Source organism: Mirounga leonina, unplaced genomic scaffold (assembly GCF_011800145.1).
Source record: "Mirounga leonina isolate KUSES-001 unplaced genomic scaffold, KU_Mleo_1.0 Mir_108, whole genome shotgun sequence".
Taxonomy (NCBI): domain Eukaryota; kingdom Metazoa; phylum Chordata; class Mammalia; order Carnivora; family Phocidae; genus Mirounga; species Mirounga leonina.
In genome coordinates, this window is record NW_023270237.1 from 2,051,734 (window position 1) to 2,072,738 (window position 21,005).

Consider the following 21,005-nt stretch of genomic DNA (forward strand, 5'->3'; position numbering starts at 1 on the left):
GAAAAAAGTGGAAACCAACCCATGTCCCTAAGTGATTTCTGTTCTTCTCCTATTCTTGGATAACTACCAGAAATCATGCTGAATTAAATGTTTCTGCTTGCTGTGTACCATACATCCCATGGTCTTACAAACACTTCTAGGATCATTCAAAGGAAGTGTAACTAATTGGTTAGCCTGCAAAACATTTTTAGACCACTATCATGCCTTCTACCTCATATCTACGTGAAGGTCAAGTATTTCCATTCCTTTAATGATGCCTTACATGCCATGACTTTTAGCATAATAATTTTCTCCATAATTTTTATAACGTTGCTGAATATAAGTTGTTGGTTCCTTTTAAATCACATTAAATAAGAAATTTATTATTAGAATTTGGCATAAGCATAATAGAGAACACGTGTCTAAATATGAACTTTCATGCTAAAAAACGGATAAAAATGGGGCACCTGGGTGGCTCAGTTGGTTAAGCATCTGCCTTCGGTTCAGGTCATGAATCCGGGGTCCTGGGATGGAGTCCCCCATTGGGCTCCCTGCTCAGCGGGGAGTCTGCTTCTCCCTCTCCCTCTGCCCCTCTCCCCTGCTCTCTCGCTAACTCTCAAATAAATAAAATCTTTTCAAAAATTTAAAAAGGATAAAGATGATGGTACCACATCCTTATTAAAAATACTAACAAGTGTGACATCTTAGAGAACAGAGTATAAAGTCTGAGGGCTCTCTGATGGCTCTTTTCACATACGAAGCAATGCAGATGGACAGCCTCTAAGGAAGCAGCCTGGAGCCACATGACCAGTGACTCGGCCATTTACCCCCTGCGTCCCCTGGGATGAGTTACTTAAGCTGACTGTGCCTCAGTTTCTTCACCTTTTTAATGGAGCCAAGAAACGATCTCAAAGGGTTTTTGTGAAATGTAAATGAGTTGATACCAGTAAAACACTTAAAACAGTGTCTTGCACACAGTAGGAGCTCATGAACTGTTTTCACCACTGTCACCATAAGCACCACCACACCTCCTGACACAGTGTCTCCTGAATGTTATTCCATTTAGATCATGAGGACTGGCTGGTGTGGATCATATACAGCAATTACATAAGCCATACCAAACAGTTGCTTTCAGTAATTATGTCAGAAGAAATGAAAGAACCAGTCTATTGTATTCATCCTAGACAACCCGGCTTCAGTTTGTAATCATCCCTTGTCTTTGTTACCTTCTCTGTGGAAAAGAATGTTTCCAAGCACAGATCTTGTTCCAAGACAGTCTGACATGCACAAATCAGAGCTTATAAAACAAATACATTTTGTTTTATGATCAATATACAAAAAGATCCCAGCCAGAGTTGCTTTAAATCAATGGTTCCTATCCAGAGATGCATCCCAGAATCACCTGTGAAGCCTTAAGAAACGCACGTGCCCAGGAACCCAGCGAGGGAGATTCTGATTCTGTCAGCCTCTTATTTTCCAAAGAGCCGCTGGTGATTCCAATGTATGCCCCAATGACGAATTCTAGTAATCCTACTCCCAGGGTGGGACTCGAACTCATGACCCTGAGATCAAGAGTCACATGCGCTTCCAAATGAGCCAGCCGGACATCCCTTCTCCCAATTAAGAATTCTGACTAGGGGGACACCTAGGTGGCTCAGTCAGTTAGGCGTCTGCCTTTGGCTCAGGTCATGATCCCAGAGTTCTGGAATCGAGTCTCACGTCAGGCTCCTTGCTCAGCGGGAAGCCTGCTTCTCCCTCTGCCTGCCGCTCCCCCTGCTTGTGCTCTCTCTCTCTCTCTCTGATAAATAAATAAATAAAATCTTAAAAAAAAAAAAGAATTCTGACTAGGAATCAGTGGTTTTCAGTTCCGGGTGTGTTAAAAAATTCTATGCCTAGACCATCCCAGCCGCTGAGCAATTTTTTTTAAAGTTTCTTTTCTAATTCCAGTTACTTAAAATACAGCCATATGAGTTTCAGGTGTATGTTATAATGATTCAATACTGCCATACATCACCCAGTGTTCATCACCTGACAGCGCACTCCTTAATCCCTACTTAACCCATCCCCCATCCACCTCCCCTCTGATAACCATCAGGTTGTTCTCTTTAGTTAAGAGTCTGTTTCTTGGTTTGTCTCTCTCTCCCTTTGTTTTGTTTCTTAAATTCCACATATGAGTGAAATCATATGGTGAGCAAAAGTGTTTTAAAAATTCTTTAAGATGATTCTCATGAGCAGTCAGAGCTGAGAGTCACTGCCTTAAATAATAAAACCTGACAAATGCAAGGCATGATTTATTTACATATATATTTTCAGAGGCATATCTACAGGTGACCCTTGATTACAAGGTACAGGGAAGGTAAAAGTATAGGGAGTTCATGGATAACCCAATCTCACAGTAATAAGAGTCCACTCTTGATTATCCAAGGGGGGATTAAGTGATTTACAGACTGCTCATGATTAAGGCTCAGCAGGCCATGATGATGGGCTCACTTCTCCCAACTCCATTCCCAGCTCTGGCCTCCATACCTTCCTTCAACAGCTTAGGTTCTTAGGAATATGGGAGCAGCAGGCCTGTGCTAATTATCCTGAGCCTCAACTGTACTTCAACTGCCGTTAATGTGCAAACTGATTAATCAGCAGCACGATAATAAAGAGGCAACTAACTATGCTTTGTACTGGTGAGGTCGCCTCTTGCTGAAAACGAGCTGCACGTGGAGAGTTCATTTTTATTCATTTTCCACCTTCATGTGTCAACACAACTTTAACTAGGCAATGATGGGGCAGTTTTAAATCTGACAGTAAGTCATGTATCATTGCCTTAAGAACTCTAAATATTTAAGGCTTCTTGCATGCTTTTAGACAAAATCAATACTGTGGAGGAACTCCGTTTTCAAGTTTATAGATACAGATTTAGAGGCATGATGGATATAAACTAATAATGTTTGCCACAATTCTAATATAAAGTCTGTGCTTTATATGAAGCATACTGAGAAGTAAATGCTTCTCATTAGTCTTGCAGAGTGTAACTAGTTCCTTCCCTCGTAAAGCCTCTCTTCTGAGGAATTAGTCTCTTCCCTCTTCTGTAATAAATGAGATACTAGAGACTAAAGAAGTCAACATACCTCTTTCGGAGTTTGTTTTCCCCTTTCTTCCAAGTTTTTATTTTGAAAGAGTTCAAACAATGATGTGGAAAAAACTGTATAAGAAATACCCATATACATTTCTCCTAGATTCAACATTAACATTTTGGGGTGCCTGGGTGGCTCAGTTGGTTGACCATCTGCCTTCAGCTCAGGTCATGATCCCGGGGTCCTGGGATCAAGTCCTGAATCAGGCTCCCTGCTCAGCAGGGAGTCTGCTTCCCCGCCTCTCCCTTTGCCCCTCCCCCATGCTTATGTGTGCTCTCTCTCTCTCTCACATAAATAAGTTCTTTTTAAAAAATTAACATTTTGCCATATTTATGCTCGCATGAGCTCTCTCTCCACACACACTTCTTTTGGCTGAACCATTTGAAAATAAAGAGCTGACTTAATGATTACTTCATTGCTGAAAAGTGCAGCATGCATACCCCCGGAATGGAGATATTTCCCTATATAGCTTTAATAACGTTGTCACTGTTAACAGAACTAACAATAATTTCCTAACAATATAGCCAGTACATTTTCTTTTTCTTTTTTTTTTTAAAGATTTTATTTATTTATTTGACAGAGAGAGAGAGAGCACAAGCAGGGGGAGTGGCAGGCAGAGGCAGAGGGAGAAGCAGGCTCCCCGCAGAGCAGGGGGAGCCCGATGTGGGACTCGATCCCAGGACCCTGGAATCATGACCTGAGCCGAAGGCAGTCGCTTAACCAACTGAGCCACCCAGGCGCCCTAGCCAGTACATTTTCAAGTGTCCTCAATTGTCCCTAAGATGTCTTTATGTTGTTCATACATTTTTTTCAAATCTCTGGTGAATTTATCATGAAGTTGTATGGCCATGAACAGTGTATGTGTTCATTAAACATGCTAGTTCCACAAGGAATACCTGGCAGACCATGGGATTCTCTGTGGTCACTGAAGAAAGCAACTTCCCACCTCTGCAGTTATCAACTTAAAGATTTATTTGTAAAGGTTTCGAGATGTCCTAAGCTCTTTTTTCCCCTGACTACACTACAGAGCTATTTGTGACAGCCACAGAGGTGTTTTTCAAATTCAAGCGGCCACAAACTCAATGAAAGAACATCAGTTTTACCTCTAAAGTTCTCCTTACCCTTTCTTTCTTTTCACAAATCCTTCATTCTGATTAAAGCTGCCCCTTCCCGCCCACCTGAGTAAGTGGGTCTCTGCAGCAGCTAACAGATAATGATGGTGTGAGAAGCCTCGGAAGCCTGTTTGCAGCCTTGTGGCATGGTAAACCCTTCTGTTTTAAGGTTGACAGGTAGAAATCGAAAGGTAGTATAACTATGGCTGTGGGAGTGGTAGTGATGGTGGGGGTGATGGTGAGCTTATGGTGCCGGTGGTGGTCCCAATTTCAGACCCTTGTCCCAAAGTAAATATATATTCAGAAATATAAACCATAATTAGGTTCAATCAAGCACTTGAGATCCCATTCTAGAACTAGGCACGTTTTGTATATGACCAAAGTGTTACTGATACCCAAGGAAGTGCCTATCACCTGCGATTTTGTAAGTTTTGTGGGGTTTCCTTAGGCCTGGAGAATAAGGCATGTCTACACTTGTGTCATCCATATATCGAATAACACCTCCTTTTAATTGGGAACGTGAGGAGATCAGGATTACCCGACCAGGATAATGACCACAGCCAACCAAGAGACAGCTCCTCAGAACATCTCAACCAATACCTGGGCAACACCTTATACCCAAGAGCTTAGCTTCATTAGTGGAGACAAGTGCTTTCTCTTGTGCCAACACCCACTTAACCCTGACATGCTATCATGCCTGTAATTATTCTACAAAGGGTGCTTATGTCTGACCAAACACTTGAACAGCCACTGTATTCACCTCTGTAAAATCTGCTTGTGAAGAATGTTCTAGAGAGTGTAGAGTAATAAAATATTTATTGTAGGTTCTTGTGAAGTACAATGTACATCTGTATGTCTGGAAGTCAGCATCTCTAAACACAGAGGAGTCCCAAAAATCTGACTACCGGTTGCTTATTAAACCTCTAACTTGGTGATACTGTTCCTATCACTTACTCATCTGCTCTAATTTACCTTCATTGTTCACTGAATAAGTCTAGCATAATTTCACCCACTATTGACATTGGTTAAATATGATAAGCCACCTTCGAAATTAGTTTTATGGCCCAAAGAGTTTCATCCATCATTAGCTCATGACTGTGCGCATTTAAAACCAGGTACTGTGTGTGTCTAGAAGAATGAACCACCCTGAGCCCACATGCAGCAGGACTATGTTGCTGGAACTTCTTGCATTAAACCAGTATCTTTTCAACCACAATTACTGAAAAGAAGAAATGGCATGAACACCAGCAGAGATTCTGGTAGAAAACAAAATACTATCACGTCTTGAGAAGGCCCATCACAGGTAGCTTTGATGCTAAGGGATCAAAAACCTGACCAATATCATCTTTAACTACATGCTAAAACAATTCTAGCAAATTCCAACATGCACCCAGTATGTTCAGGAAAATCAAACACTCATGTGGATGATGTCAGCAATGTTAGCTACCAATTATTATTAATTCTTTTAAAAAACTGAAATAGATTTGACCTTGAAGTGAGAAAGTGACCCATGTCTTTGCTAGGACTTTGAGTTCCTCTCTGTGGGCCATTAGGGATTCACCTGCAGACAAGCAGGCTATTTCTGTATATGGCACAATTGATTTTTTTTCTTTTTTTTTTTTAACCAGTGATTTTTTCCTGTGTCCATGGCAGTACAGGAAGATTTATGAATGCAAAATCAAACATGTAGAAATACCGTTTTTATCACGGGACAAAGAGCTCGATTCAATCATAGCAACGGAAATTCAACAATCCAAGAATATTTGAAGGAGAACACATACCTGCTCTTTGGATGGTACGAGGAGTTCTTCAATCATCATGCTGTCCCGTGCGTAGGAGCTTCTGTTCAAGGTGTACGACCTATCCGAACTGAAGGAGCGGAGGCTGTTGTATTTACAGTTAACCATTCAAGAGTGGTGGATGATGATGAGATGAATAAAATAAAATTAATGCATGCAACTTTGAAAACAGGCAAGATGGCTAAAAATATCAACAGAAGTCGTTCTCGAAAAGACATCATCAAAAATAAAATCCTTTATATTTGAGGAAATCTCTTCAGCTTGGACAATCTCATGATCAGATTTTGTTTAAAATTAGGCCAAATGGTGTTAAATCTGTGAGAATATGAAATGCATGAAAACTTTGGATGTTTCAACATGACAGCTGAACCAACATGGCAATTGAGAAGAACCAGATGACTCTCTATAATCTGATAATTGGAGAGAGTTTTCTATGGTAAGACCGTATGTTAGAGTCTCCTTTATTTCTGGTCCATATCTGTTCACCTTGCACTATTGAATGGAATTCTGACTGCTGCAAATGGGTGTGTTCATAAGTCTCTGGAAACCAGATATGGGTTTAACCTAGTAAGAGCTCGGGTTTACAGCTGGACTCATGGAAAACGTAGAAAAGGTCTTATGACAAACAGACCTTGCGTGATCTTTGCCATCTTTCTGGCCTTGAAAAATTCAAATTTCACACCTGGTTACTTTGTCTTTCCTTGCTCTCCTCCTTCCTTCCTTGTGCCTTATATTGTTCTCCTCTCTAGCCTCTCTTAAATCCTCTACACAGCCCCTGAGGTTCCCAGAGTGCAAGACCCCTGATGTCCTGAAATGCCTCTCACACACTGACCTCGAAACTAAAAACCAACAGAGAGTTGGGGGGAGGGAGTGGCAGGGCAGGAGAAGTGGGCAAAGATGCTCAAAAGATATGAACTTCCAGTTATAAAATAAGTAAGTCCTGAGAATGCAGTATACATCACAGCGACTTAGCTAATAATATTGTACTGAGTATTTAAACGCTGCTTAAGAGAGTAGATGTTAAAAGTTCTCATCACAAGAAAAAAAATATTTGTAACTATGTGTGGTGATGGATGTTAATGTGACTTATTGTGGCGATCATTATTTTGTACACCTAAAACTAACATGTTATATGTTAATTACATCTCGACTTAAAAAACAATAGAGTAAGGGATGTTGGGAAGCCTGCACATATGCATACTGGGATTGCAGCTAATCCAAGCCTTGGCAGAACGCCTTGGGATTAATCCTCCAGAAACAGAGGACAAACTTGTGAGGAGCTGCTCTGAGGTCATGTCTGTCTTGCCTCCCTATCCCACCCATCGTGATAGGCTGTCATAAGGTAACTTTGCATTGCTCTTGTTTTGAAGGAGGTCTGACACTTCCTGCCCTGCCCTCCCTGGAACAGAGCTGCAGAACAAGAAACCTCTTAGCGGCAGTCCCAGCAATGCAGTATCCCACAACTACCGTGGTAGGTAGACAGCCCCTTTTGTTTCGGTGGCGTCCTTACTCATATGGAGGACAAGGACAGTGGGAAGTTGCCACCCGTCACTGCCCATGTAAACAATAAACTGTCTGGATCTAAATGTGGCTGCTTGAATCTTTACCAATAGAATCAGGCCTTGGCCTTGCCTTGTGAGTGTGTGACAGGGAAAACAGCAAAAAGGTATATAAGAAATGGTTTCTTGCTTTGCACAAAATGACTTCTTTTCTCCACTGCTCACTATACTAAAGATTACCCAAGGTGGGTATTTTTATAACAAGATACAGAGGCCCCTGAATTACAGGAATCATTCTAAGGGTCTACACAAATGAGTAGATGCGTTCTTCTAGGATTAGAGCCTTGCCTTCCACCAGAATCTTGGGGGGATCTTCAACTTCAAAATAACCATCGTTCTCTAGTGTATTCAGCAAATATGTACGGACTCTTATGAGTAAGGCACAAATGTTAGAGACTGGATAGAGAAGCAAAAACAAAACCAGAAAGAACTAAGCCTTATTTCTGCACAGAGGAGTTACCTAGTAAGCCACGTGCCTGGCCATGTGCATGGGTGGGCCTTCTGGACCCAGTCACAGGACACATAACTCTTCATTTTTTTTTCCTGCTTCAGTGGCAAACATTTTTTTTTTTTTTTCTGTTACTCCTGTTTCTAGCCCCTTACCTTCTCTCAAATACAATCTAACTCCCCTAAAAGCAGATATTGTCTTTCTACTCTCTAACTCAACACTGTCCAATAGAGCCTTCTGCAATGATGGGCATGTCTTAATCTGCACTGTCCAAAACAGTGGCCACTGGCCACATGTGGCCGCTGAACACCTGAGGCGTGGCTAGTGTGACTGAAGAATTGAAATGAATTTTATTTAATTTTTACTAATTTTAATTTAAACAGTCTTTTGTGGCTAGGGGCTACATCATCAGTGTAACTTCTAGCACTCATAGCAAGGTTCCATTTGCCCCAGTGATGTGGTGTGGGAGGCACTGGGAAGCCCCACTCTGCACTGCACATTCATTTTTAGAAATTCTGGTTTCCAATGCATATGCTAACATTGGTGGAACCACGTTACAGGATATGTGAACAAACACTTAAATGTTTAAAAAAATTATTACCTATTCATTTTAACTTCAGTTTTTAAATCTATCTAAGATTTGTTAATATTTTAAAAATATCCTCTGTTTCTTTTAACATCTGTATGAGTGCCAACTGAAGAACAGAGCCTAGAAACTGGGTGCTGTCAATGGAAAAGCCTAAAGATGTCTTCGTTTTATACAATGTCTAAGTTCCTGCTCCTCACTGTTCCCAACCAAGTTACATTAGACAGATGGAGCTCATTATGTCCATCAAGCTTAGCTCTGAATCCTTAATACATCAGAGCCATTTCAGCTACTAAAACTAGATATTATTTGCATGGGGATCTGGAAAGCATTAAATTGTTTTTAACTAAGGTCAACTATATTATTTGTAGCCATCGGTACACCCTAAGTGTTAAATACAGGAAGTGTTAGAAAAACACATGCCTCAGAAGTCTAAAATTATACTAATGTACCTAGCACAAAGTCAAATAAAACGGCCACCAGCAAACAGACTGCTTTTCAAATCAAGACTTTTTCTTCAAACCCAATGAAAGTTCTCCAGTTACATCATGCACTATACAAACTTTGTTAAAGGAAAGAAATTCCTTAAGTGTTCAATTTTGCATTAGTCACATCTCTTGTCATATATTTAGTTACTTCCTAAGTTTCTCAGAATTACAAAAGTGATTTTCTAATGTTGAGCAGGAAAAAAAAAGAAAAGCACATTGCAGCACAGCACAGCACAATGCTGAAGAAAATAAAAATGAGAATATGAATCAGGGAAGGGCAGAAAACACCGTAAAAGGGACATATCTTCTTACCTGATCTTGGGACTAATTTAAAGTATTTTTAGAAAAACACAGGAGAAGTGGAAAGCAAAAAAATCAGACAGGGAAAAAAGAAAAAAAATGTTATGGTTGAATGAGTTACACATTGAATGTATTCCTTTTAAATGTTACACTCAGAATATTATATTTGGTGATACTCTAACAATACTTTAAAAAATATATCGGCTTTATAGATTTTATTTGCAGATTTGCCTCTGAGCATAACATGAGTTGCCAATGTAAAAAAAAAATGAGTTACACATAATAGCAACAAATCATAACGGTGCAATCAAGACCAGGAATGTGGAAGCCTTAGAACTGTCTTGAGAAAAACTATAAGAGACAATATGCTGGTTTCATCTCTCACTGGATGTCAGCTTCTACAATTTTCTATATACAAATGATTGATTCACAAAATGTAGCTTTTACATATTATCTGAGGAAGTGAATCAGCTAGTTAATGGATTGCAAAAGCTATTAAGCCTCCAAATAGAATTTTCTCTTGAGATCCTTTGAGATTCTGCCTATTTTCAGTTGTAGCTTGTGGCTCTGTGCGCTTACCTGAAACATTATGTATTTTTAAAAAGTTATTTTCCCCTTCCTATTAATGATACCTGCTACAATAAGCTTTTAAGGACTTTTATAAATACACTTATCAAGCAAAAATTCTATGGAGTTACATGACGTTCCAAATTCCACTAATAAAAAAACTGGAAGAAAAATCTATTCAGTATCTAAACTGGCCACATCAACAACACTGAGAATAAACTCCCAGGCTTTACTTTCTGGGAAGTGCCATTTACTATTAGACAATGAAACTTTTTACAACAGATCCTTAAACTATAGGAAAATGTCCTCAGGGCTCTGGCTTAGAAAGCTTAATTATTAGCTTTAAAATAACTGTCAGCAAACATGCTGTTAAACCAACCAGGGAAAAGAAGTCCCCAAATTCTGGACAAGGTCCTGTTTCTTTCAGCCAGCGTCAGGTAAGTATGAGCCAAGGTTTTTCACATGCAAAAGTTTTACACTTCAGTTTTAAGGACTGAATTTGCTACCATTCCTGTCTGTGACTTTGGGTAAGTCTGGTGGCACTCCTGACGCATCCCTTGTAAACAAGGTAATGGCATAGTTTTAGAAGAGATACCCAAACACTTGGCAGACAATCCTAATAAACTATATGTAATTTTTTTTTCAAAAATGCTCTCTTTTAAGTCTCAATCATGAATGATGCTTTCAGTGAAGAAGAGAAAAGAGTGAGCAATCCATACAACTGTATCGCACTTACTGGAAAATAAGATTTTTCATTCACTATGGAACACAATTTAATTTTGAAACACGGAGACCACACTGGCCCTCCCAGTTCTGTCAGTGAGCTCTTCTACTATCATGCCTGAAACATGACTGCAAGGGGGGGAATAAACCAACACTCGACATGTTAATCATGGAAAATCAAGGACCGAAAAACCACGAAAGAAAATGGCAGGGCATGTACACCGGCGGTGAGAACATTCTACCAAATTCACACCCTCATCCAAAGAGCACATCGCAGGATAATGTGAAACGTGAAAATGACTTTGGTTGATGACAAATCATGGTTGTATTAAATTAACTGTGAAAACCAGCAACGATAAAATACCTGGCGGAACGGGCCCCGAGACTGAAGCCCATGTAGCCCTCGGCGGGGAGAGAGTCGTCACCCAGCTCCTTAAGGTCCTGCGGCCCAAGATACTTGTCCGTGTCCCCTGTCATGGCGTCCTCACCTGCCAATGCACAAAGCAAGCCAGAATCAGAAGCTTCCCTTTCTCGAAAATGCGTCTATTGTGGAGAAAACCACTCCTTTGGTCATCAGCAAATCATCCATGTTCTCATTCACTTTCCCTTACCCCCAGATAATATGTGTTACGTTTAGAAGGAAAAAGGAGAGGGGAGGTTAGTTCATAATTTCAAGAGTGAATGTAAGTAGCGAAAGGGCTCCTGGGATTCAGTACCAATTTTAAAATATTTCCCCGATCTCATCCCCCCCCCTCAAGCCCTGGCTGACTAGAAAGGTGGATCTTTTTTGTCAGTTAGCTTTCCACGCCTCACCACAAGGAGGGCAGCTTGTCCGAATGGACGTGGATTGCAAACTAAAAGCCACCTTGCCATTACTACTCTGGAAATTAGACATGGGAAAGGAGTGGACTTTTTTTTTAAATGTCTTCTCACACACAAGATTTCAGTTTGGGGCTTATGTAAGAAACTAGCAAGTCATTTAACCGGAACTCTCACTGCTTCGCTGGAGAACGTTGAAACACATCAATTTCGAACTGTTTCTACACCTGTCACATGAACAGCTTGGTCCAGCTGCCCCAGGGCTGGAAGGTGACTTGGAAAGGAGCTCTACCTTCTGTAGAGTCCAAAGGCAGAGACCAGCACTTTGAAAGAAGAACTATATAAATTGCTCTCTGCCCATCAATACAAAGAGTTAATTCCGTAAAACTTTTACTAGCTACATAGGCATAACATGACCTCACGGAAAAACCACATTCCAGGAGTGACAGAGCAGGTTTTTCAAATGCCTTTTGCCCTCTGGGACGGTTCCCATCCTTTTGAAAATGCAGCACAGTCGGTGGAAAAGTTAGTTCTGCAAAGCAGGCAAACCTAATCCCCTTTTTATGACTCTCCTTCCCTTTCTGGACACAAGTTTGGCTGGCCGAGAGAGATTTCAAAAGCGTGGATGTTATGTTTTCTCAAAGGTAAGTGATTCATCTGTCCCAGCTATATTTTCCAATTCCTTCATTCAGTACCGTTTATAATTTCCATTCATTTAAACCCAGGAAACCACAAGAGCTTAGCTTTTAAACTACCAATCAAGTCTAAAAATACACTGTCAACTACTGTTTTTGCAAATATAAAAAATAAACAGATCTGCTTTCTACTACTACCCAGTACCGAGAGATTATTTTAAGTAACTATTCACAGCTGGGCTATTTGCACATTCACTGCATCTGAAACAAACACAGCACACACCAAGTACGACTTAAAGAAAGCGCTTACTCTGTGGTAAAGCCATTTCCACCAGGCGGGGCTGATCAAATGTTTCCCTGATGTTTCCAGGAATTCCTTAAGCAGTGATTTAGAATGTACCTCGGAATCAGCCCAAACAAACCGACCCCTGGGTTGTATTCGCCGACTTCACCACCGCCGCTGGGTTCTGCTCAGCATCTTCGTGTCCTCACAGGCAGTTGAAGAAGTACACATCGTTTTCTAACTCATCAGAGTTCAGAGATTTTCGATATTTCAAACCAGAAAAAAATAAAATAAAAAAGAGCCAAACCTGGCTACCCTTAATTGAGAAGACCCTTTTGATCACTCTGCAGACATCCTTTTAAAGCTCCTTCTGATTGGACCAAAAACTCCGCTGGCAAGCCTCTAGCAGGACCGAATGGTGACATAAATGCAAGCCCTTGAGTTATTTGTATGTAAATATGAGGACTGCTCCAGTGTAGACTTTCGGTAATTTGATACCAATGGCCGGTGCCTAACTGGGTAACCGCGACAGCCTTAAATCTAGGGAGAGCCAGCGAGCGGGGTGCTGCGTTTAATTACGAGGTGACTCTTCTCCAACATGAATGAAGAAACGGCCAACCCAGGTAGAGGAAAAACAGAAGAAAACAAAGAAGTGGCCCAGGAGGGGAGTGGCCCGGAGCTCCAGGCAAACTTTCAACTTTGTTCTCGGCTGCGAACACCAGGAGCCCTGGTTATTTATGGTCCCTGTCAGGTGGAAGGAGGGGGAAAAAAGAGCAGGAGGGAGGGCCTGCCCTTGAGCCGAGGTGCTGAAACTGGCGGGCCGAAAGGAGCCTCGGTGGTTCCCGAATCTCTCCGAGCAGCACTGGAGGATACACGAATCCCCACTGCTTTTTATCAAGAGTTGGAAGAAAGGAGCAGAAGTGAGACGAGCTGGAAAAAGCAAGTGGATGTCTGCTTCACTTTGGGCACAAGTTCTTTAGGCTCTTTAACACCCTCAAAGGAACTCCCTGGTGCTCCCTCCTTGAGAGGGCTCGGTGGGGAGCGCCCCAAGCAGGGGCCAAGAGGTCTTTGCTGCAGAGGGCAGGACGCAGCCCAGAGGAGGCGCTTCGGTCACTTTGCTGTTACACTGTTTCCCTCTCTCTGGGACTCCTGGCCTCCCTTTTGAGCTGCTCCACCCTGTTTGTGTTGGCAGTGGAGGAAAAAACTAGCAGGACTTCTGCATCCTCCATCTGGGTACGCTTGAGAGGCGATTTCAATGGCTTTTTTTCTCAGACTAGCTGGAAAGTTAGGCTAGACACTAAGTAAAGGGCTTTGAACGGTCTTGCTGAAACAAGTGGTTTACAGCACTTTTCCATGAGTTTGTCTATCTGCTGGATTGTTCTCTAAAGATACAGAAATTTCAATCTGTAGAACCGAGGAAGTGGGGAACACATTTGTTTTTCCTGGATAAATGCAGAGCTCAATGAATGCATGACCCATCTAATAGTAAGATGACAGGAGACCCGGGGCTTTAATTTGAGCAGCCTGACTGTAATCAACATGGTAAATTTGCAGGAATAGAAGGGAAGCCATTTATAATGGCTTGAATTATGTATTGAAAAATATTCCCAAGCAAAAAAAAATATGTATTGAAAATGTACTGAAAAATATTCCCAAGCAAAAGAAGAAATTTCCAACTTTGCAAAGAATGGAAGGGGAAGTCATGGTTAAGATGGAAAAATGACTAAACATTAATCTGTTTTCCATATCTGCACTTAAGATCTAAACTGCTTAGCAAAGCCTCATTCAGTGACTGCCGCTCAGTCAAGCTTCCTAACAAGGACTGCAATGAAAAGGTTCCTTCCTCTTGACTTCTCGGCAGGCCTTCCCTGGCCAGTCCAGCACACCTGTTGCCCGTCTGTTATACAGAATTATTTCAGTCCCTAGAATTCCGAAACTCTTTAGACTTTGAACCATTACATAGCGTGCACTCTTGATGGAACCTTTATCCCTCTTCTTCACCTGAGTAATCTCTTCAATCTTTGACTCTAAAATTCCTCCTGTCCTGGACTCACCATCTTAAGTTAGTGCACTGTTCTTTGTGTGGGCTTCCCTTATCAGAGCGTATTGCCAGGGAATACGTCTGTTTAGTCTCTCCCACTGGAGGGTAAGATCCATGCTAGATTAGGAACCAAATTCTTCCTGAACCTGGCATATTGCAACAGCCCCATAAATATTTTTGGATTTCATCATGGCTTTTATTAAAGAGCATAGTCAAAACAAAACAAAACAAAACAAAACAAAAATCAAAGAAAACCAGACTCTTAAATACAGAGAACAAACTGGTGGTTGCAGAGGGGAGGTGGGTGGGGGGATGGGTGAGAAAAAAAATAAAGAGGCTGGTGGTTGTGATTTTCTGCTCATCTACAGGCCACAGCAACTTAGCACTCTCTGGCATGCCAAGTTTGATGACTGGTATACAGTAAACTGTTAATAAAGTTAAGTTTCTATTCTTCTTTACCCATCCTTCTTAGACTTCCAAAATGGTCACTATGAAACCAAAAGATGCCCAGAGTTGAAATGGGGGTGAGAGCTATCAATATATTTGGCCAAAGATTCATTAAAATAGCCTTATGACATGGTGAAAACATTTCTTACAAGGGGTTTCAGAAAGTAGGAACCCGGGCGATGGTATTACTTTAAGGCAGTCTTGCATAGTCGGTGCTCTGGATTCAAATCCTGGCTTCATCATTTGCTAATTAGGTGACCTTTAGAACACTGTTTACTCTGAGTCAGTTTCCACCCCTACAAACCTGGGATAATAACTCTGCCTCTAATCTTAGCCCTCTTGAGGGAATTCAATGAAATAATGCACAGAATAAGGGCTTCACCAGCACAGTTAGTGTTATTCTGTAACACCGTCTCTGCTCTCCACTGCCTAACGCAAGGCCTGGCTCCTAGGTACTCAATAAGTATTTGTTGATTGACGGATTGAATGAATAATAATAGACCACACTCACTCTCCTTTCAATAAACAAAATATTCTATAATTTTGTACAGTACAACACAAATCTAATCAAAAATTAGAAAGGAATGACATGAATTGTGTTGAACGGCTTGTTAATGGCCTCTAATTCATTCTACAACCCAAAAATATTTTGATTAGTGATAGCTTCGGACCAACAGGCCTGAACATAGATAAGCCAACAAAGATAATGGACAACTCTGATAGAATATCAGATATATTTAGTTGAAATATATATATATTAGCAAGAATCACACATTTTCACTTACTAAGAAGCACTTGTGTGGATTTATGTTTCCTTGAAGTGTTTGGTGCAGTGTTATAACAGTTGTGTTGTAGATAAAATTGCGAATTTTGTGGTGAAGAGGGTGTGGCAGCTAGCGTTTAAAGAAGCTTTCTCCCCACCCCCACCACGAACCGCGTCTCTTTCATTGAATCTGGGCTGGTTCAGTTTTGAACAATAAAATGCAGGGAAAGTGATTTTGCATGACTTTTCATTAGTTCAAAGAAACCTTGTAGTTTCTCCTTGGCTCTCTTTTGAACACTAGTTTAGGGGAAGCCAATCCCAATGTAAGATATGTGACTACCGTGAGACCACCATGCTGTAAAGAGAGTCAAAGAAGCCATAGGGAACATGGAAAGAGAGAGAGAGAGATGCCCAGCTAGCCCTCAGCTGTTTCAGGGCCGTCCTTGCGGGGCTGACAGACCTATAACTGAAGATACCACATCGAACATTCTGCCATATTGCTCCCACCCCAGCTGCTACCCAACTGTAATCTCAGCAAAGAGCTCAAGAATCCAGCTGAACCCAGTTAACTCACACAACCATGGGAGATAATAATAAATTAAGCCACTGATTTTAGAGGTGTGTCATTACAGTGCAGTAAGCAGTGGAAACAGAGAGGAATGAGAAATGACAAGGTCCAAAGGTAGGCCAAAGAGGTCACATGCTGATTGCTTAATGCATCCCTAGTGAATTGAGAGTTAGCTCTGTAGCGTGCTACCTAATAGCACAGACCAAGTCCAGGAAGACTACCCTGGTAAATGCCACCAGAGGAAGCCTCATCTATTTAGTACTGACTTTATGCCTCTTAAAATTATGAGCACTGGTGTTCTCATTGTTAATCCATTTCTGATAATAAAATACCAGTGTCTGGAAAATGTTTAAAGGAGAACACAAAACACCCCAGTCTACCTCAATCCCACCATTCACCAATAATAAAAGCTGTTCGAGGCATTTCACTTCAGTTTTCCAGCTATCCCCTCTTCCTAGTCCTCCTATCATGTGACGGAATGTACCTAACCCAACTTCCCTGCAATCTTACATTGTGCCCACTAATCAGCCCTTTTACGCTGAATAGAGGAAACAGTTCTTGGCTAATATTTAAAAGTGTCTTCATGCCCTAGGAGTTTTCTTTTTTTGCATGTCATTTTTTTCTGTTTTCCATCTTAAGATCATCACCGAGGAATACTTTTGTTGCTCTCCTAGGGGTTGAAAGTTGTTTTCCCCTCTGTCTGGAGACAAGAATCATAAAGAAAGTTCCTTAAGGTAACTATACCAAGTTACGTGGTCTAAAACTTTGCTCAGAAGTGCTTCATTCCTCTGCTATGAAATGCACAATCTTCTTCCCAAGGTATTATACTTTGTAACATTATGCAGTTGCAGTTAATAATACATTACACTTCAAATGAACTAATAGTAGAAAACCTTCAAATCATGTGGGATTTTAAAAAAAGGCTAGATTAGAAAGAATACAGAGGATCTAGACTCTAGTGATTTATTAGGATTTGCTTTCTTTTTTTTTTTTTTTAAGATTTTATTTATTTATTTGAGAGAGAGTGAGAGAGAGCACATGAGAGGGGGGAGGGTCAGAGGGAGAAGCAGACTCCCCGCTGAGCAGGGAGCCCGATGCGGGACTCGATCCCGGGACTCCAGGATCATGACCTGAGCCGAAGGCAGTCGCTTAACCAACTGAGCCACCCAGGCGCCCAGGATTTGCTTTCTTAATAGAACTCAGCAAATAGTCTCACAAATAGTTAATGATCGAAACTTAGATTTAGTGTGCTTATTCTGAAAAAAAGTGATTGTTTTGACCACCACATAGCAAAGAAAAGAAATGAAAACTTGGGAAAATAAATCCTTTAAGCATGTCTAGTCTACCTTATAGAATAGTAGCATGAGAGCACACCATTATAATCACCCCTAGTATCTACTGAGCATTTACTATGTTCTAGGCACTGTGTGGTGCTTTGTAAGCATTATTTCATGCAATTCTTGTAACAACCTTATGAAATAGAATTGTCCCCATTTCAATATAAAGAAAACCTAGTTCAGAGTGGCAGATAACCCACGATCACTTAGAAATTGGGTAAAACTGGATTCAAAGTCAGTTGGTTTGACTACAGAGCCCCACTTTTTAACTACTGTAATATGTTATGTTATTGAACAAATACTATAAGAAATTGGTAACCAAAGTGTAAGCTCCATGAGGGCAGAGGTTTTTGTCTGTTTTGTTCCACATCCAGTGCCCAGAACAGTGCCCGGCATACAGTAGGTGCTCAATAAACGTGTGCAGTGAAAATTCAGTGATTGCCTTTGGAGGCAGCAACTATATTACTGGAGTGAGGAGAAGAAGGGAGACTTACTTTTCACAGTAAACTCTTGTACCTTGGGAATTTTATACCATGTGCATCTATCACCTATTCAAAAAATGAATAAAATTAACAAAATAAAACAAAACCAAATACAGGGACTGCATACTTATATGTGTGCTTATATATACGTATAAGTCATACTTATATGACTGCAGATAAGTCATATAGGCTGTGTTCCGCATACCAGAATAGGTATTTTGACACACACAGGTCTGCCAGGTAGATGTGAGGATATGTATGTGCACCAGCAAATATTTGGCAAACGTGGAGAGGAAACTCAATTCTTTACGCTATGTGACCTTACTATTTAAGAGATGGAACAGGAGGGATAAAATCACAAGGCGGGAAGAAGGAGATGCACATTATTTATGTGCCACTTCTAATAGCTCCCCAGTGTTCTAAAGTGGTGGTTCTCAATCTGTAGGATGCAACAGAAACCCCTGAAAATCTGTATTTCTACGAGTTCCCAAGGGAATCTGTTGCTCCGGGTCCAAGAACCACACACTGTGATAAGCACTGGTTTAAGGGATTCTTACACGTAAGTGACAGTTATCTAATGGCAGTATTGATTCGAGAGAATTAAGTATCTATTTTCCTGCTGGGAATTACAAGAGTAATTAAAATTGCTTCAGCACTGGAATTCAGTGAATGGAGTGCAGTATTTCTAAATTTCCAGGCACACGTTTGTATCATCTGAGAACCTTGTTAAACTGCAGACACTGACTCCACAGGTCTGAGGCTGGCCCTGAGATTCTGCGTGTGGAACGAGCTCCCAGGGGACCGAAAACCACACTTTGAGCAGTGAGACAGGAGGGCACTGGACTAGGCTCTGTTACGAGTAAAGCCAACTATGGCCTTTGAGGCATTTTGTCTCCAATAAAGACCGGGACACAAACAATAATAGAAATACTGTACTACGTCTCCTGCTGGTTATGATTGACTTAGTGCTTTGCATGTGTGAGACACTGTGCTGGGCACTTTATATGCACATCTCATTTACTCTTCAACCCCATGAAGCAGGTACTCTCATTTCCCTTTTCTAGATGAAGACACAGATTCAGAGAGGTGCAGTTATTGTTCAAAGATCACATGTCTAGAAGGTGGTAGAGTCTGGGATAGCCCAAGCTCTTTGCCACCACACCCATGTCAGAGGATGGGCATGAGTAATCACAGACGTGTCCAAGAGCTCCCAGGAAGAGGGCATCACCTTTGATTGAGGAGGTGGGGCAGATGTTGAACGGAGGTGCGTGAGTGAAGACAGGCCGAGGGGAGTGGTAGTGGGAAGTAGGCCGTCCCCAGCCACAGGACGTGGCACGAGAGGGAAAGAGGGGGAATGTTCTGAGAACAGCAAGCAGCCAGCTTTATTCAAGTGATAGGCAACTGAGTTGTGGGAAGTGAGGGCCATGTTGGGCCATGTTTATAGGGTCTCTGAAGTTGGATTATAGTATAACAATTGCCATCCAAGTGGCAAGCAACATATGTCCGTCAGTGGGTGAAAATGCACTCATTTCGTTTGATCCATACATATATATGTATATACATATATAGTATGCACACACACACACAATCACTGAAGACCCAAACCCTCAAAGCTCTCCCTCTTCCTCTCATGTTCTCCCACCATAATTCTAATCTATAGCAGAAGCAGGATTCACTGATAGTTGCCTCTGTCTGATAAAAAAAAAAGGGGGGGAGGGCTGCCGTTTATTGAGCACCTACTCTGTGCTGGTCACTGTTCTAAATGCTTTGGTATGTTATATCTTTTCATCTTCTCAGCAGCTCCTTGTGGTATAATTAACCCGTTTAGAGATGAGACAAATAAGACTCAGCATATTTTATTTTTTGAAGGTTCAAATAAGGGACATAAAAATACAGATAACTCTGAAAACATTTTCCATCAATTCAAAGCATTCGTCAAAAGATGTCTATCCCCCCTAGTGTTTAGACAATACATTTTCAGCCTAGAGAATCCACACAACAGTATTTGCTCATGCGTCTTTTCCCTCCATCCCCTGCTACTCTGACTCTCGGAAAAGCGAGGGAGCAGGGACTGGATGGAAGAGGGAGCATGGTCATGTTAGGAGCCCGACGCGCTCAGACTTCTGTTCTAAGGGTCCGATCCTACCCTGGAGTTGCACAAATAACAATGGCAAGTTCCTTAGATTCCAGATCTGCACGTACTGCAGTTTGGAGCAAGCGCTCAGGTTAAGCAAGGTTTCCTGTGACCGTCTGAGAGACTGATAAAAGGGGGAGGTGATGTGTGGCTGACGGAATTGCACCATCTAGTTCATGAGGTCATGCATGTAGCAAGGCTCTTCAGTGCCAGGCTGGAGGCCCAGCTTGGCCTTCTGGGAGTGTGGAGGCTCAGGGCGAGGCTGCCCGCACCCCCCCCCACCCCGCGCCCTGGGGCCAGGTGAAAAAGGAAGCGAGCTCCCTCAGCCAGGAAGGAGCAGATGCGGGCCCTTCACAGGAACCTTTTGTTTTCCAGCACCTTCTGCCAGTGGTCGTGGTTCTTTCAAAACAGTTTGCTAACTACATTCTGGAATGTAATGTTTTCTTGCTTTCCTTCTCAATGAGAACAACGGGGTAAGTTGAGAAAAGAGATGAGCCATGGGTGAGATCGGTGGTCTTAAGAAGGCTAAGGAAGTATGTGTTATTAAGGGTTGCATGCACCTCTTGGGGGAGGCCATGTCCCACGCTCTGCCTACCCTCCCCTTCGCTCTAGGTGCTTCTAAGAGCCAGCCCCCCTCAGTGGCCAAAAGGAATAAGGCTTGACTGGCAAAGTTTGCACATCTCATAACCAACGCGAGCAAGCTGTTGTTCTCCCACAGAACAAAGGCCTCCTTCTGCTCAGGCTAGGTTTTTTTTTTTTTTTTTTTTAAGAGCAAACAAAGTCCATTTGATTCTTTACTCTCATTTA

At 41.6% G+C, this 21,005-nt stretch overlaps 1 protein-coding gene across 2 annotated transcripts in view; it reads right to left on the reverse strand.

Annotated features, from left to right (window-relative positions):
* Positions 1-21,005, reverse strand: part of LOC118019506 (ankyrin-3-like) — a 331,391-nt gene that overhangs the window by 88,543 nt on the left and 221,843 nt on the right. Inside the window, exons 1-3 of one of the 2 annotated variants that reach the window (XM_035018750.1) lie at positions 12,454-12,948; positions 11,054-11,177; positions 6,001-6,103 (exon numbers count right to left, since the gene is read on the reverse strand). In XM_035018750.1, the coding sequence (XP_034874641.1) occupies positions 6,001-6,103; positions 11,054-11,177; positions 12,454-12,469 (243 nt within the window). In that variant the 5' untranslated portion in view covers positions 12,470-12,948. Of the gene's footprint in view, positions 1-6,000; positions 6,104-11,053; positions 11,178-12,453; positions 12,949-21,005 lie in introns of those variants that run through there. The other variant, XM_035018759.1, reaches the window with a different exon arrangement.